Genomic DNA, 19,405 nt, shown 5'->3' with positions numbered 1-19,405 from the left:
TTATATGACTCCATTTATACGAAATGTCCACAGTAGAAATTCATAGACACAGAAAGCATATCCTTGGTGGCCTAGGCCTATGGAGTTCGGGGGAAAATGAGGAGTGACTGCTAATGGGTACAGAATTTCTTTGAGGGGTGACGAATATGTTCTAAAATTGATTGTGGTGATGGCTGCACAACTCTGAATATACCCAAAATCATTGAATTGCACACTATTAATAAATGAATTGCAGGGTATGTGAATTACATACCAGTAAAGCTATTATAAAAAAAGGAAAAAGAAGAAATGCATCAGAACCCCAAGCTTTAGCCCTAGTTTCAAATGGCACGGTCTTCTGCTTTCCCAATCATCACATCCTATTTAAAAATATCTTGAATATAGCCAGTAAGTAGGTCATCTGCATAACTACTACAAGGTTTGCAGCTTTCAAAGACGGGGGAAACCTTTTTTAAAAAAGGACAAAAACTGTTGAGAATCAGTATTCAGTAGGATTTACTGGGTTCAATGGGTCTTAGGAATAAAACAAGGTACGTTCTGTTGCAACTTAACATGACTAAATCAGGATCATGCCCAGATCATAATAGCAATGGAGTAGGGGTCAGGTAGAAGATAAAACCAAACCATTACCAACAAGCTTCACACTATCTTTACTATGGGTGGTTGATCATCCACTGTCATAAGAGAAAAATTCCAGACATTATGAGAACTTCAAATGTTACTTCTCATCACTAAAACACAGACTATCCAGAAAAAGAACAATTTCTAGACGCTTCCACTTTTTCAGTTTTAAGTCAGTGGATTTCATTTTAAAAATCTGTCATTTCGGGACTTCCCTGGTGGCCCAGTGGTTAAGAATCCGCCTGCCAACGCAGGGGACCACAGGTTTGATCCCTGGTCCGGGAAGATCTCACATGCCGTGGAGCAACTAAGCCCGTGTGCCACAACTACTGAGCCTGAGCTCTAGAGCCCGCAAGCCACAACTACTGAGCGCATGCTCCACAGCTACTGAAGCCCGCGTGCCTAGAGCCCCTGCTCCACAACAAGAGAAGCCACTGCAATGAGAAGCCCGCACACCGCAAAGAAGAGTAGCCCCTGCTTGCAGCAACTAGAAAAAACCTGCGCGCAGCAATGAAGACCCAATGCAGCCAAAAATAAAAATATATATACATAATAAAATAAATATTTTTAATCTGTCATTTCATCTAAAGGCATCAAGCAGTTGATCATGCATTCAATCAGCAAATACACATTGCATGTTTACCATATGCCAGGTACTCTGTGGGCTACAAAGACAGCCCCAAAATATGATTCTCACCTTAAAGAGTTACAATTAATCCAAGAGATAAGACACGTACCAAAAATCTCCCAGAATGATAAAATGAAACAAACGAACTGCTCTAGGAGCAATTTGGGAGGCCAAGAAAGCGATTTCACTTTCCAGATCAGGTATAAAAAGGAAAGGCTGATAAAAGAGGTAGATTCTGGCTGAATAATGAAGGACAAATAAAAGTCCTAATATTAGAAATAGGTCAGGGAGGGTTTTCTGAGAAAAAGGAATAGCATGAATAGAATTAAGAAGATGGGGGAGTGTTCCGGGAAGAATATTTCAAATGAGGACAATGCATGGTGTTCTGGTAGAGGAGAAGTAAGAAGGCTAGACATTAGGCTCGGCCCCGAGTGAAGAGGATTCTGAATGCCATGCTAAGGAATCTGAATTTTATCATATGGGTAATGAAGTACTACTAATGACTTAAGAGCAAAGGACAAACAGAAGCAAATGGTACTTTGGAAAAATTAACCTGTTAGTGGTAAAAAAGATGGACTGATATGAGGTAGTTGAAAGGCAGGGAGGGCAGTTAGAAGGTGACTACAATAGTTTCAGTAAACATGAAGGACACTGAACTCAGATGGAAGTAACAGAAATGGAATTCTTTATATGGTAAGGCAGTTTTTTATATTTTTCATGGGAATTTCACATAAATTAACTGCCCAAATCAAGTCAGAGGGCCCCAAACATGAAAAGCTACAAATACCTATACAAAACATTATTGCATTCCAAAATCTGCACACCAGAAGAGTTGTCTGAGACATAAAAATGTACCAAATCAAAGGGCAGGGTTCGTCTTCCAAAAGATACACTCTAGTTACTATCAGCCCTAGAAGGTTCACATTATCTCTATACTAACATTTAACAATGCTCCAGGGAAGTGACAAACAATCTTGTTTTGAGGACAAATATTTTTTGCATTTTTTTCTTTCCATCATCTTTATCAGTGCAGATATTTGCATGAAAACAGGATCACTGGTCCTTGGGGATTCATCAGTTCCTATTGCTTATTTTTCATCCATGTCATCCTCTCAATTAATGCAGGAAAGAGGATTGAGAGAGACTTCAAAACACCAGATTAGGGTGTCAAGTAAATGTCAACCCCTAGAGTAGATGAATAATCTGTAAGGACAAAAAAAAGATCTTGTTTTTATGCAAATACACTATATACAATAAAACAAAGAGTTTGTATCCAAGAAGTCCACTATGTATCAATGTGATTCTTTCCAACTCTAAATTTAAAAACTATTTTCTGTATGTCAGCTAATTGTTATGATTGGGGAAAATAACAATCAGTAGCAAAGCACTGCTACAGAAGTTGAAAGAAGGTTGAATTTTGAACTAGAAAATAATTTTGAAAACTCTCAGCTGTGCTCATGGAACTCGTCTGGCAGAATTTTGGTTCCATGCTTAAGGTGACTAAGCTAGGTGACTTCAAACCCCTACCTCCAAAGCCTTAAGTTTCAGAAATATAAATACTTAAAAATAATAATGATTTTAACTGTGTGGATTAAAAACTGAAACAAACCACACCAAGTTTTTGATTCTGTGGAAAGACATTAACACAGATTTATTGATGCTCAGAGAACCGACTCATTATTCTAAAAACTGATAAAGAGAAAGAATCATTCATCCAGTAAGAACAGCTTGCAAGGTAATAAATAATACATAGTCGATAAGATAAAGTTCTTTACAGAAAAATTCTAGCTAATAAGAAGGAATGACAGAATTAGTGTATTACCATTTCGCAACCTATAATAAAATAGTGAATTTAGGCAGTTTTCAAAGGCTGCTAAAACTCTGGGTGTAAGGCTGATGAAGAATTTTACAATGAATAATAGATGAGGCTAGCAATACCTTTATCAATGAATTAATCTTAACATCACAAAGAGAGACAAGCAGACACGATGTACCCTTCTATAGGATGTATACAACACCATTTATGAAATACTCTTGCCAAATTGAAAATAAAAATAAAAATCAATCCTGTATTTGTGTGAGCTTCTAGATCTAGTTACTGGGAAATAAAAAGGGATAGATGGACATATTAAGCACTACCACAGGGATGTAAGCAAAAAAATCCAGAATGTGGAAAATTCTACAGGACAAATAACAATAAATGGCAAAGGAAAATAAACGGGAGGTGGAACTCTGACAGATTAAAAGACACTTAAGAAACATATCAAATACAGTACCTTATTTAAATCCTGATTCAAACCAATCAACTATATAAAGACAATTATGAGTCAACCAAGAAATCTGAATCCTGATTGGCTATCTGATGATATTAAGCAAGTATATTAAAATTTTTTAGGCACAATAATGGACAGAGAGAGAGAATAATGGATTGAGAGAGAGAGAGAAAGAGAGAGTCCTTGTCTTTTGGACTCACATATGAAGTTATTTGGTAGTGAGACGATATGATGCCTGAGATTTGCTTTTAAGTAATTATGTAGGTTGGTATAAGTGCAACAGATTGGCCATATGCTAACTATTGAAGCCAAGTCATAAGTATATGAGGTCAATATTCTAGTCTCTCTCCTTTGGTATATGTTTAAAATTTTCCATAATAAAAAGTGGGGAAAAAATACTTCATTATCTTTCTCAGTAGGAAAATAGAAAAAGAAAAACTAATCAGAGGAAATTTAGTAATTTTATCTACTACAAACTAGAGACAACACTGTTGAAAAACACATTTGGTAATATAGCATCTTCTTTATATAATGAGCATAAAACTTTATTTCATAAGAAAAATTGACACAGAGATAAAGGATTGATCGCTGTGATCATTACAGCATGTATTATCCAGAGCTAAAAACAGAATCAAGTTCTATACTGTACAAGCCTCGCATTCATGAATTTAATAATCACAGGGTTTTCATTATAAACCCTTGAGGTCCATGACATACACGGTAATCAGTAATTTTGCCAAGACATAAACGTTAATCACGAGAAATAAATGACTAGTACACAAGGGAGTTAGGTAACAATGAGTGAACCTAACAGACCACCTAGCAACCATACCTCAAAGCAGTTTTTTGTTCTCTGTTCCTTGATTCATGAAGTGATTAAAAAATGTTTTCTTGGTAAAAGAATGTCACCTGCTAATGACAGTAATGGAAATAAAGAAAATATAAAGAGGACTAAGGAAGTGTTGTCTATTAGTCAAAAATTAGAAGTTTTAAATTATATTTTAAAGTGAAATGTTGAATTTGGTAGTAAAATCAATGATGTGGACAAATCCACTACATGCTCTATAAACAAGAGAAACAATTTGTGAAACTATTGTTGGGATTGTGCTAATCAGTACAAAACTTGCAGTTCTGAAGAAAGTTATAAGCTATAGTAGCCTCTCAAAATTGTGCATTTATGAAGGTCTCTGGAGGTATCTATCCAAGGAGAACAAAGTTCTAACCACTCTAATTATGTTGAGTATTTCTTTCAATTACAAAATGAAAATTTTCTACAATTCCTTTTCCAGTTTTATAATGAATACAGTATGGAAAGAGATATAGTTTCTAAAGAAATAATTTTAAACTAAAAGAATGGACAGCAGACAGGAATAGATGAGAATTTTAAAAGCATTACTCATGCTAGCAGATTATGTTCTTGGTCTGTTATATAACCCTTCCTTTGGGGAAGAAATCCTCCCCTATTGCATTCCACATGATTTGAGTCAGACTAACCATTCCAACCTGCCTCTGCAGCCAGGCCCCAGGCCTGGCCCATCTCGGTGCTCTTTGCTACTTGGCCAAAGGACTGGTTCCAGGATAGATATGTGAGCCAAGATGGAACAGTCAGAGTCCTCCCCAGGACCTTTCTTCTGGAATGTTCAGCAAAGATGTTCTTTCCTTTGGGATTACAAGATTTAAAGACATGAACTGGAGTTCCTACTGGCCACCTTCCCCAGTGCTAGATCAAAGAAGAATAATAACTCACGAGTGAAGCAGAGCTTTGAGATGCAAAACTCAAAAAGTAAGAACAAGAGCACATTCCAAAGACATTATTAAGAGTCATGGATCTGGGGAGGATGGACTGGGAGTTCGGGATTAGTAGATGCAAACTACTACATTTAGAATGGATAAACAAGGTCCTACTGTATAGCACAGGGAGCTATATCAAATCTCCTGAGATAAACCATAATGGAAAAGAACATAAAAAAGAATGTATATACATGTATAACTGAGTCACTTTGCTGTACAGCAGAAATTACTATAACATTGTAAATCAACTATACTTCAGGGACTTCCCTGGTGGTCCAGTGGCTAAGACTCCCCACTCCCAATGCAGGGGACCCGGGTTCGATCCCTGGTCAGGGAACTAGATCCCAAATGCCACAACTAAGAGTTCACATGCCGCAACTAAAGATCCCGCATGCCACAACGAAGAACCCGCGTGCCACAACTAAGACCTGGCACAGCTAAATAAATAAATAATATTTTTAAAAAACTATACTTCAATAAAAAGTAAATAAATAATGAGTCATGGCTCTAGAGATGCTCAAAGCTATTTCTACTCCTAGAATTTTGATTTATGTGAATAAAATCCTTCTTTTGCTTAAGCTAGTTTGACGACATTCTATCACTTAAAACTCTAAGAGTTTCCAATATTTTCATTGTACGGCGAAAAACAACTTGTAATCTAGTAAACTCAGTAATTATTCCAGCACACTCTATCATAAGTGGCATACTTTTGATTACAATGGCTTCTTACCTTTAAAACACCTAATAAAGATACTTTCTGAATTATGACAGAACTCATCACGAAATATACAACATGCAACCCTGAATAAATGTGATCTGGGTACTCACACTCATCCAGCCCCAACTGATAGGCCAGGTTCTGAAGGCCTCGTACCTTCTCCATCAAATTAGCTGTGGTGAGGCTCCCCAGTTCTGAAACAGAATCATTTATTTCATTATCATTTCTTTCCACTGCTTTCTAGTAACAACTCATTCAGGTTGCAAATCCTTGTTATAAATGTTTTCAAGTTTAATTCCTATAGAAAAATAGAAAATGGATTCATCTCTTCTCATCCAATCACTCCCCCTACACACACACACACACACACACACACAGGCGTACCAGTGAATTTTCCACCACTGCAAAATGCCTCAGATGAGCTTACCCACTTAATGAGAAGAGAGTCATCATAGACACAATAGCAAATTATGTGTTTTATCCTGAGGATCCTTTTATTACATTCATTTTGCCAATCACACAAAATGAATACACCATTAAAATATGAAACTTGTGATCCGACACAGAATTGAGAAAGCCTACAGACAGATCTCTGTCTCACTGTCATTTACAAGTCCTCATTATTCCAATTAATAAAACAGCAATAAAACACTCTTCCCTATTTCCCTAAGTTTAGAAAACAAAGACTAAATATTAATCCAAACTTTACCTTCAAATCAAATTCCTATAAAAATTTTTACGTTTACCAGATAAGAAGACAGTATACTTAAAATAAAAACTTACTTTCCGAGATTTTCCTTTAAATAGCACCCAATTCCTTTTAGGTTTTAGACATAGGTCAATTTGCATGAAACATAATGCTCTGATCCCTTACTAAAACTTTAAAGTTTCCTTAGAAAATACATGCTGATGGGATATTATATAAATGTCTGTTTGGAACATTACAACAATGAACCCGAGATGCCCTTGAGACTTAATTTTCCCTTGGCTGGAGGAGGGGATCTGCTTTTAAGCATTTCATGCAGAAGAATGAATTACTTCTGAAATCAAATAGAGGTGTTATTTTCTGCAACTTATCATGCCACACTCATTATCTATATCTGGCATAAGTAGGCTTTCTTGATCTGTTCAGCTGCTTAAATAGCTTAAGAATCCCAGATTTTTTACCTTAACTTCAGTCTATTACTTCACAACCATCATGAATCTTATCACCAGAAGGATGATAAAAAAATTAAATAAAGTAGAGCAAAATCAAGGAAAATTAATGTTTTTTAATTTAAATTTCTACTTTGTGGTTGAGTTCCAAGTCATTTATCAGACAACAATATTCACTACTTACAGTATTCTTTATGAGAGAAACTGATGAGATAGAAAGAACTAAAAGACAGCTCTTAACCCACTAAGGGGCTGTCAGTTAATAGTCCTGGCAGCAATATATGGCAGTAAATCCTAAATAAAGCACTTGTGTTATAGCGGTAAGAGACTAGTCTTAAAAAGATCATGGTTTGCAGCTTCCCTGGTGGCGCAGTGGTTGAGAGTCTGCCTGCTAATGCAGGGGACGCGGGTTCGTGCCCCGATCCGGGAAGATCCCACATGCCGTGGAGCGGCTGGGCCCGTGAGCCACGGCCACTGAGCCTGCGCGTCTGGAGCCTGTGCTCCACAACGGGAGAGGCCACAACAGTGAGAGGCCCACGGAAAAAAAAAAAAAAAAAAAAGATCAGGGTTTAAATTTTAACTCTTTCTAATAAACCTTGGTTAAGTTAACCTCCGAAACTTAGATATCATACCTAACTCACAGAACCTGTATAAGAATTAAATAAGAAAATTTATGTGAGAACTTTTACTTAACTCTAAGCATCATACAAAATAAAGTTAATATTAAAGGAATTTAGCAGCAGAAGAAATCATTATTACTGAGTCTTGAATTGGCAGGATTTCTACACATGGAAAAGTAGAGAAGGGCATTTAGACATGAAGAACCATGAATAAGGATGGTTAAATAGGCAATTTGAAGCCAAGAATACTGGTAAGGGAATAATGAGAGAAAAATTGGAATGGTAGTTTGTCGAGGAGCATAAATGTCAGGTTAAAGGTTAAACGTCACCAGCACTGCTCACCTTTCAACATGTCGATATCGTCACGTTCTATTTCAGCCATCCATTTGGGTGGAGAGCTAGTAATAGGCTGTCAGAAAATAAGAATATATCCATTCAGATATAGGCAAAGTATGAAGAGACCCTACTCTTCTTTCTTATAAGAAAAGGAGTTTTTCACACAGCCTTTAGGTTGTTTGAAAATACTGGCAAATTATAATTTCAAAGACCTAGATTTCTCCAGGTTCAGATATGGCCTACAAATAAAACCCTTAGAAAATAATACTGCTCATCTTTAAAAGCTGGTTTTAAAGAAATGATCTTGGAAGAATTAGGTCTGACCACTGTTACTGTTGTATGCATAAAAGATTGGTATAGTTGTGAAAGAAATTACTTGAAATTCAGTACTGGTGAAAGCCTCCAACTGAACTGTTTGAAACAATAATCAGGAAGTAACATTCTCTGGCAGAGGAGAAGATTCAAAGAAGAACCAAAAATGAGAAAATCTTCAATCTGAATGAGAGAAGATTGGAATGATCATTACTTGAAATTTCATTTTATTGTAAACATTTCAGAAAACTTTAGAATTTTAAGTTTCTTTTCATTTGTGAAAGTGAACTTACAAAACATGAAAGAGAACCCATTCTTGGAATAGCTTTGGAGTAACAGTTTTCAATCCTGGTTGCACATGAGAATCATCTGTGTAACTATAAAAAATACAGACAACTAGGCCATAACCCAGATGTACTGATTTAGAATATCAGGGTTTGGGAGAGGGTCCCGTGGAAAGAATGGAGCAAGGGCATTACATATGTATTTTTTATTATTTATTTTTTTTTATTTTTTTTTGTGGTACGTGGGCCTCTCACTGTGTGGCCTTCCGTCGTGGAGCACAGGCTCCGGACGCGCAGGCTCAGTGGCCATAGCTCACGGGCCCAGCCGCTCCGCGGCATGTGGGATCTTCCCGGACGGGGGCACGAACCCGTGTCCTCTGCATCAGCAGGCGGACTTTCAACCACTGCGCCACCAGAGAAGCCCTCTTTTTCTTTTTTTCTAATTGAAGTATAACTGCCATATAACATTATATTAGTTTCCGGTGTATAGCATAATAATTCAATATTTGTGTAAATTGTGAAATGATTGCCACAATAAGTCCAGTTAACATCTATCACCATACATGGCTACAAAAATTTTTTTCTTGTGATGAGAACTTTTAAGATCTATTCTCTTAGCAACTTTCAAATATGCAATACAGTATTACTAACTATAGTCACCATGCTGTACATTACAAATCCAGGGCTTATTTATTCCTTTTCCTTTTTTTTTTTTTTTTTTTCCTCCTTTTCCTTTTTTAAAAATTAACATTTATTTGGCACTCTGTGACAAGCAGAACACTTTATATGCATCATGTCATTTAATTTCCAAATCAATCCTATGAAACAGGTATTATTATCCTCCTCATTTTACAAATTAAAAAAAAACAGATGTATAGGAAGATTATAAATCACTTGCCTCAGGTCACAAAGCTATTGGAGCCAGGATTCAAAACCCATGAAGTCTGAGTTCAAAAACCACTACTCTATACTACCTCACCTTGAAGGCTCTAGGTCAAATTCACCACTTCTACTCCAGCAGGGAATCGGACTATACCAGGGGATCTTAACCTGGGGCCCTGGGATGGCCCTGAACCCCTAGAAACAAAACTCAATATATATGTGCATACTTCTAGGGAAAAAGTGTAGATATTTAATCAGATTTTCAAAAAACACCATGCTCTAATAAAAGTTTTCAAAAAACCACTTATTTATATTTACAACTTAAAGTACTTAGTTGTAACGCATATAATTAACTAAACTAAAAATTCATTATGAGAATTTAAGAAAATTAAATCAGGTACTTTCTACTCAATCTACTAGATAAAATCTGATCTAATAATAATAGCTACAATGTACTGTTTATTAGTTCTTGGCAGTATGCAAAGTGTTTTACATGCATTATGGCATTTTATACTAAGTTCTATGAGGTACTTTCAGATGAGAAAACTAAGGCTCAAAAATGTTAGGAGGGCTTCCCTGGTGGCGCAGTAGTTGAGAGTCCGCCTGCCGATGCAGGGGACACGGGTTCGTGCCCCGGTCCAGGAGGATCCTACATGCCGCGAAGCGGCTGGGCCCGTGAGCCATGGCCGCTGAGCCTGTGCGTCCGGAGCCTGTGCTCCGCAACGGGAGAGGCCATAGCAGTGAGAGGCCCGCGTACCGCAAAAAAAAAAAAAAGAAAAAGTTAGGAAACTTGCTCATGTCACAGATAGTAAAGTAGCAGATTCAGGACTCAAATCCAAGTGTGTCTGACTCCAAAGCTCTATGCTATCCTGTACTCCTCATGCTCAGGCCTTCCTGGACGCTAAAGTGGCACACTCCAGCTTTCATACAACCCTAGCTCCTGAAAAAAATGAAAGAGGCTACAAAGTCAGACTCCCTTTGAACAAACATGCTCATAGGACCTGAAAGCCACAGGCCCAGAAGAAGGGCCTTAATATTTAACTCAGCACCTTTAACCCTATTAATGAGTGGAGAATGCTAAGCATATGGTAAGGTACTAAGAGAGTTATATTACAAATCCCCAATTTGTTACTAGAAAGAGCATTAGCTTTGGAATCAGACAGATCTGTGCTCAAATCCTGGCCTGTCACTCACTAGGACTTGGGCAAGTAACTTAACTTCCAAGTTTCTCTGCCAGTCAGTGCTTTTAACTTTGGGCACAAATGCTTTTAGGTCTGGTATAATGAATATGGATGCTAGTAATTAGACTTATGGGCTCAAAGCCTGGTTCTGCTATATACAGCCTATGATCTTGGGTAACCTACTTAACCTCTTTGTGTCTATTTCTTTGTCTGTAAAATAGGGATAATAATAGTACCTATACCTCATATGTTTATTCTTTTTCTGGTTTTTTTTTTTTTGGCTGCACCATGCAGCTTGCAGGATCTTAGTTCCCCAATCAGGGATTGAACCTGGGGCCACTGGCAGTGAAAGTGCCGAGTCCTAACCACTGGACTGCCAGGGAAGTCCCCCTCACATGGTTTTGTAAACACTAAATAATGTACTTAGAACAGTACTTAGAAAAAGTACTTAGAACAGTGCCTGGCATATGGTATGCATCATGCACGTGCTAGCTAATATTATAATCATCATATTTTCCTGGTTGTGGGAATATATAAGAGAACATATTTAGAGCATCTAGCACAATGTCTGCTGTCCTGGAAACGGAAAAGTTGTGGCTCTAATGAATGTCTTCCTTCAGTTTCTGACGAGCCACTGAGAAATTTCAAAATCCTCTAGGGAGGTATAAGTTAAAGTCATAATGCATCACATAAACAAAAGAGAAAAGCTTCAAAATCATAGTTTGGGCAAACAGAATACTGACATTACATTAAATATTTCAACTGCCTTACCTTAAAATCTTTTAAGCTGAGAGAAGAGGCTAATAGTCAAAGGTCAAAATATCAAAATAGAGCATGAACATCATTAACATGATGATAATATAAACAGATTTCCAGGGCTGTGGTTACAAAATATTTTGAAGGCTATGACATTATTCTTGAAAATAAAGAAATAAGAGATAGTTGAGATTTTACCCAGAAGCAAAATGTTGGGAAAACTTCATTAGGTAAGTAAGATATTACTTACGCTTTTGAAGGAAGCTGCAAATTCAGCAACACCTGGTACTAAAAAGAAAAAGCACAACATTAGTCATTCAGTAAACATTTTAGTGTCTCTTACATAGAGGATTCAAATGAGAAAACAGCCTTGTCTTCCAGGAGTTTATAGTCTGGAAGAAGAGACAGAGTAAATCAATAACTATAACATTTTTTAAGTGCTTCAAGAAAAATACCAGTTGCTATGGGAGGACAAAAAATGAAAATCTAAATCAGACTGAGGAGGCAGGAAAAGTTTCTCAGAGAAAATAATGCCTCAACTGAACTTCAAAGGATCAGGAGTTAGCTGAATAAGACGGTGGTGAGATCTAATATCTCTTACCAAAAATTTAAAATTTCCTTTTTAGGTATGCTATTCTATCAATCCAATTGTTTATTTAAATATCTCACAGAAAGAATCATATTAAAAAAGAGAAAAATAAAAATCAGGTATTTAAAAATAAGGTTCAACCTCACTAATAAAGAAATATAAACTAAAAATAATGAATATCAGTAACATCCAATACTGGCTAGTATGTAAGGAAATGGGTACTCCCATCCACAGTCATCCTCTTCCATATGCACAAAGATATATGTGCAAGGATATACATTGTTAAATTGTTTGTAACATCAAAACTTGGATATAACTTAGGTTTCCATATAGGGTATGAATACATAAGCTGTAGTAGATCTATACAATGAAATATTTTTAAAAAATGAAGTAAGTCTATACCTATCAACCTGGAAAGATCCATTAATAAGTTACTAGGTAGAATATGTTAAGCTGTAGATCACTGTACATATGACTTCATCATAACAAAACAAAAAACTCTCTATACACTTAAAATATTTATTTGCCTATCTGCATAAGCATTTAAAAAAAAAAGGTCCAAAATATCAGTACTAAACTATAACAGCAGTTAACTTTATCAGAATACTTAAAGGAAGTAAAGAATTACTTTATGCATCTCGTATTGTCTGACACATTACAGATGAAGTTTAAAAATAATAATAATAATAATTTTTTTTTTTTTTTTTGCAGTACGCGGGCCTCTCATTGTTGTGGCCTCTCCCGTTGCGGAGCACAGGCTCCGGATGCGCAGGCTCAGCGGCCATGGCTCACGGGCCCAGCCGCTCTGCGGCATGTGGGATCCTCCCGGACCGGGGCACGAACCCGTGTCCCCTGCAACGGCAGGCGGACTCTCAACCACTGCGCCACCAGGGAAGCCCAAAAATAATTATTTTTTAAAGGCTCTCTATCATTTCCTGAGTCACACTGTGTTCAGAAAAAATTAAACTACCAAAGAGCTATTCTTAACACCAGACCACAGAATTCAGTCTCTTCCTTTGAAGTAAAATTAAAATTTTAATCACTACAGCTAAATGATAACTCTTCAAAAATCTCCCTCAAAGTAGCACTGGTTTTCCTGCATTGATTTTTGAGCTGCTGCTTCTTTTTTTTAAAATTAATTAATTAATTAATATTTATTTTTGGCTGCATTGGGTCTTTGTTGCTGCACACGGGCTTTCTCTAGTTGCGGCGAGCGGGGGCTACTCTTCATTGCGGTGCGCGGGCTTCTCACTGCGGTGGCTTCTCTTGTTGCGGAGCAAGGGCTCTAGGCACGTGGGCTTCAGTAGTTGTGGCATATGGGCTCTAGAGTGCAGGCTCAGTACTTGTGGCTCATGGGCTTAGTTGCTCGGCGGCACGTGGGATCTTCCTGGACCAGGGACTGAACCATGTCCCCTGCATTGGCAGGCAGACTCTTAACCACTGCACCACCAGGGAAATCACTCCTGCATTGATTTTGATATAAAGAAACCAAGAACTTACATTGCTCTGGCCAAAGATCTGGTGAAGCTCGGTCAAGTTTTTCAAAACTTAGCAAAGATGCTTCCAGATCTGCCCCTAGAACAAAACACTCAGATGAGCTAAGAAGATACAAAACACATTATTTTACATTTTATGACATATCAATCTCAAAGAACATAACAAACTGGAACACTCACTCACCTGGAAGTCTAGAGATTTGAGTTCCATGACTACTGATGCTACTGAGCCATGATGTTACACAAATAAGTCATTTCCCTCATCAAACCTTAATTTTCCCATCTCTAAAACAAGAACAATATTTTAGTGGGGTATTGGGAAAAATGAATGTCAACAAACCCATCTGCATCTTTACTCATACTCTTGAACTTTCCTCCCAATCAATGAAGTGTCCCTGCTCCCAAGAAAAACAAACTCCTCTGATAGGGCCTTGGATTCCATCTTCTCTTGCTTTGTCAAAGATGTGATCTTGAATAATCTCTTGCACAACCAGTTTCTACCTTTCTCTACTGGCTCAACTCAGCAAGTAAAGCCTGCTCTGGAATTTACCTTCTTTGAAGATACTCTTCCTTGACCCCATGACTTCCTCACTCCTCCTTCACTGCAAAAGTTCTTGAGTTGTTCCTCCTGCTGTCTCCACTTCCTCACCTAACATTCTCTCCTTAACCTACAACAAACAGGCTTCTGCCCCTACATGTGTGGAAACGGCTGTTGTCAAGATTATCTATGACCTATGTTGCTAAATCAAGTGGTCACTTCTCTGTTCTCTCTTACGTGACCTCTTCGCAGCATCCACCCACTGACCACTCTCCTTCAAACACTCCACTTGCAGCTTCTATAAAACAATTATGCTGGTTTTTCTCCTTCCTCACTGACTCCATCAGTCTCCTCTTCCACTCAGGGCCCACCCTAGGCTGACTTCACTCCCTACCAAAAGTCTCCCAAAGAAATCTCATCTAGTCCCATAGCCTTTACGACCATTTATATGCCAATGATTTCATACTTCTACTTCCAGCCCTAATCTTTCCCCGGACTTTGGAGTTATATATCTAAGTGGCTACTTGACATCTCTCTCTATTAACATGTGTGAAAAACCATAATCCCCCAGTCTTCTCCATCTCAATAAATAGCACCACCATCAACTCCAGTTCTCAAACCAAAAACCCAGGTGTCATCCTTCATGCCTCCCTTTCCTTCACTCTTCCATAACCAACCCATTAGTAAGTCCAGTAGTTTGTCCCTCTAAAACACACCATGAAATCACATTAATTAACCAAGGAACCATAGCTTCTCTCCTGGACTACTTCAATAGCCTCTTAATAGGTCTCCCTGCTCCCATTCTTACCCCTCCCCCTCCTGACCCCTAAATCTACACTCCACAAAGTAGCCAGACAGATTTTTTTTAAAAATGTCAATCAGTTCACGCCACTCTCCAGCTTAAAGGACTTCTTCCCAGCTAAATTCATGAATGCACATCTATTGTGACCTATAAAATCCTACATGATCCAGCCCCTGCCTAATTCTTCAACACCATTTCCTCTCCATTCTTGCCCTGGTACACAGTAGATGCTCAATATTAATGACAACAGTTAGGGACTTCCCTGGTGGCACAGTGGTTAAGACTCCATGCTCCCAATGCAGGGGGCCTGGGTTCAACCCTGGTCAGGGAACTAGATCCCACATGCATGCCACAACTAAGAGTTCGCATGCCACAACTAAGGAGTCCACCTGCCGCAATTAAGGAGCCCGCCTGCCACAACTAAGACCTGGCACAACCAAATAAACTAATTAAAAAAAAACAAAACGACAGTTAACATTTGTTGAGTACATATTGTGTGCTCGGTATACTAATTAGCTGCATAAATTGGTTGATTTAATGATATAAACAGTGGTTCTTAACGTTTTCTGGGTAAGCCACATTTTTGAAGATCTGAAAAAAAAGCTATGGACTCACTCCCCAGAAAACATACATATTTATAAAATTTGTCAACATGTGCTTTTCTCTAAACTAAATTTTTTTCCCAAATATTCTAAGGGACCCCATGTTCATAGCAGGATTATTTACAATAGTCAAGACATGGGAACAACCTAAGTGTCCGTTGATGGATGAAGACATTGTGAAAATACACACACACACAATGGAATATTATTCGACCATATATAAATGAGGAAATCCTATCATTTGCAACAACCTGGATGGACCTTGAAGGCATTATGCTAAGTGAAATAAAACAGAGACAGAAAAATACTGTATGATCTCACTTATATGTGCAATCTAAAACAAGCAAACAAGTAAACTCATAGAAAAGAGATCACACTTGTGGTTACCAGAAGTGGGGGGTAAGAAGAGGGGTAATTGGAGGAAAGTGGTCAAAAGGTACAAACTTCCAGTCATAAGGTAAATAAGTACTAGGGGTGTAATGATGACTATAGCTAACACTGCTGTATGATATACAGCAAAGTTAAGAGAGCAAATCCTAAGAGTTTTCATCAAAAGGAGAAAAATTTTTTTCCTTTATTCTTCTTTCTTTTCTTTTTATTGTATCATTATGAGAAGATGGATGTTAGCTGAACCTATATATTTAAGTGAATTTCCAATAGCATTCTAATTGGGAAAGAACTCAACTCTAATAAATTGCCTAACTAAAGCATCCAAAAATGGCAACCAAAAAAAGCTGTGTGAAACACAAAATGCCAATTTTCAAATTCCCAAGGAATGTTACTGATGGAAAGTTCAACCATAACAAAATAAACTTATTGAGAGTAGGATCCAATAACCAACAAGTGTGACCCTATGATACCACAATCTGGGGCATAACTCAGACTCTACTGTGAGTGTTATTCTCATACATTAAGTAATTAATGGCTTTACTTAGATTTCAATTTTCTCCTTTTCAAAGATGTCCCAGCAATTTTAGCGTTAAAAAGAGAAACACTAGGGCTTCCCTGGTGGCTCAGTGGTTGAGAGTCCTCCTGCCGATGCAGGGGACGCGGGTTCGTGCCACGGTCCGGGAGGAACCCACGGTCCGGGAGGAACCCACATGCCGCGGAGCGGCTAGGCCCGTAAGCCATGGCCGCTGAGCCTGCGCGTCCGGAGCCTGGGCTCCGCAACGGGAGAGGACACAACAGTGAGAGGCCAGCGTACCAAAAAAAAAAAAGAGAGAAACACTAAATGACCTAAACTTTTTTTCATAGCAAGATAATTTAATGGTGATAATTTTAAATCTTAAAGACAGAAACAGGTGGAACACTAAAAATAGAAGTGAGAGAGCTAGGCAGTGGAATATTTTAGGATAAGATACTTATTTAGAAGCTAAATTTAAGTTCAAAGTGCTCAACTTGATTTTGTCAGATTAAAAAGATTACAGGGAGAGGGTGAAGCTCTGTAAAAGATGAGCATGAAAAGTTTTAAAAATCTAGAGTGCACATTGAGTGAGAGTGGATATGGCTAAAAGACCAAAGGAAAAAAATACATTTCCAGTATTCTTCATGGCCAAAGAGAGGAAAAGAAATTGAGAGAAGACAGGGGAAAAATCAAACATAAGGAACAAAACTTTTAAATATAAAGACAACTTAGTAATAAGCTAAAAATTTTAAGAGCAATTACTTCTACTGCTATCACTTGGCTGGTTTTTTTTAAAACTGTGGTAAATTATACATAAAATTTACCATTTTAATCAGTTTTAAGTGTACAGTTCAGTGGCATTAAGTACATTCACATTGTTGTGCAACCATCATCACCATCCATCACCAGAACTTTTTCATCTTCTCAAACTGAAAGTCTGTACCCATTAAACAATAACTCCCCATTCCCTTGGTTGATTTTTTAAATGCCCTTTTTTTTTTTCCTGAGGGGCGGGGAAAGGACATTTTAACAAGAGAGCACCCAGGCAAAATAATCTCTTTTGACTCCCAACACCCACAATTTCTTATACAGTATGTACCCGTGCTCAAAAAACTTAAGACTCAGTTAAACTTAAAACTAAGTAATTTATTATTTATGCATGTATCTAATCAGTCTTTCAATAAACGTGAATTGAAGGCCTACTGCTTGCCAGGCACTGTGCTAAGCCCTGGGATCCAACTATGAAGAAGACAGACTTGGAATTTACAATCTGTTGTGAAAAGGGCAAAGTTAACATAATAACTATTCTGTCGATGAAGGTACAGAGAAAGTGAATAATGGTGAAGAAGGGCAACTCCAGATACTGTGTTCTGGGAAAGCCTCTCTGGGAGGTGACATTTAAATGAGACCTGAAACTGCAAAAGTGTTTACGTGTTTGATTAATCTTTTCCTTTCCCAAAGCACCTAGAATAACGCCTTTCATATAGTAGGATCTCAGTATAGCTTTCCTGGCCTCAATTTCCTCATTCCTGAAACGAACTTCCAAGATTCCTTCCAAACACAAAATACCTTTGTTTGACAGAAAACTAACTATCAGTGAAATGGACGCAGGGATGGAGGTGGTCGAAGCAAGAATTAAGTGAGTCCAGAAATGACTGCAAGATCCTAACCCTAAAGCAGAACGGAGCGCAAAACCCTGTGGGTATACCAAAACCACTCAATTACTATCTGAGATGACTTGCCTCTTAGACAACATATAAGCAGAAATCGTTCATTCACTCAGACTTAAGAAACAACACATAAAGCAGAAGCTACAGAGGTTGAGACGTGTGCATGACTACGCTAAAAAGCTCAATTCTCATTTTCCTCGGGACTCTCACTGCGAGGGACCGAGAGGGTCTCTTCCTTAGCCGCCAGGGCAACGGTCCCAATCTAAGCAGACAGGAGAGAGTCACGTTTCTCTTGCGGTTCAATCCCGGGATGAAGTCAGCCACCAACCCTAGCAAGCGCTTAAGAGAATCGTTCCGGATGCTCAAAAAGAGGAGAATCGACCCTTCAATGGGGCGCCCGGAGGAGAAAGCTACACTAAGGCGCCTCCTTTCCCCAGCAGTATGTCCTCCTCGGCCCTCAGCCTCACCCAAATGGGGCTTTAGCGTACTAAAGCGGACCAGGGCGGAGGACCAAGGCGACTCTCGTCCTTTTGCCCAGAAAGGGTCCCAAGCAGGTGCCCTCCTCCACCCGCCTGGTACATTGCAGAGAAACTGGGCACCTCCAGAGCCGCTGTGAAGAACCGGCGAACTGAAGATGCACCCACCTTCCATGGAAAAGAAGTGGAAGGGAAAGGAGAGCCCACGAAAGATATGTAAGTTCGAGGGGCAGACGGAGAGTGGAAGTTCCCAAGAGAACACAGAAGGAGGTTGCAGGCGAAGGGTCCCTAAACCGGCTCTTACCGTCTGTGGGAGACGCCATCTTCCAACCCATGTCACGTGACGTGGCCAACCGTCGGCGGGAAAGCAAGGATCCATAAACCACGCCCCCAAAGAGAAACCCTGTCCCCAACACACGGCCTGGTCTAGTTTCCCCGCCCCATAGGGCAATGTTTCCATGGCTCAGCCCCCAGTGCTTGCCATACCCCCTCGCGCCGTGGGTGAGGCGGAGCTACTGCAAAATTCTTGCAGGATCTTATTTACTTTCTTCAGTGGGTGGGGCCGCGGTTGTGCCTGTGGCCAATCCCGGTTCTGGGTTCGGGGGCGGCTTCCCCGTGTGCTCAATATAGAGTACCCAAGTCAGGGGCGTCTTCCCTACCTCCGCCAACAGAATTTGTTGAGGTGGAGGGGGGCGGTGAGAGCGCTATCACTTCTGACCAATCGCATACCCCCAGGTCTGGTACTGAGGGGGCGGAGTCAGGTGTTAGGAC

The 19,405-nt window shown here is 38.9% G+C and overlaps 1 protein-coding gene across 3 annotated transcripts in view; it reads right to left on the bottom strand.

The window, feature by feature from the left end:
- Window positions 1-19,284, bottom strand: part of LIN52 (lin-52 DREAM MuvB core complex component) — a 120,281-nt gene extending 100,997 nt beyond the window's left edge. Inside the window, exons 1-5 of one of the 3 annotated variants that reach the window (XR_004034148.2) lie at window positions 18,939-19,284; window positions 13,647-13,721; window positions 11,808-11,845; window positions 8,149-8,215; window positions 6,142-6,225 (exon numbers count right to left, since the gene is read on the bottom strand). Coding sequence is in view for 2 of the 3 variants with exons in the window: in XM_030831696.3 (XP_030687556.1) it covers window positions 6,142-6,225; window positions 8,149-8,215; window positions 11,808-11,845; window positions 13,647-13,721; window positions 18,939-18,969 (295 nt within the window). In the remaining variant the exon portion in view is untranslated. The remainder of the gene's footprint in view (window positions 1-6,141; window positions 6,226-8,148; window positions 8,216-11,807; window positions 11,846-13,646; window positions 13,722-18,938) is intronic. The other 2 variants (XM_060295046.1, XM_030831696.3) reach the window with 2 other exon arrangements.
- Window positions 19,285-19,405: the final 121 nt, after the last annotated feature.

This window comes from Globicephala melas, chromosome 2 (assembly GCF_963455315.2).
Source record: "Globicephala melas chromosome 2, mGloMel1.2, whole genome shotgun sequence".
NCBI classification, from domain to species: Eukaryota; Metazoa; Chordata; class Mammalia; order Artiodactyla; family Delphinidae; genus Globicephala; species Globicephala melas.
This window is presented reverse-complemented; position numbering and strand designations above follow the sequence as displayed.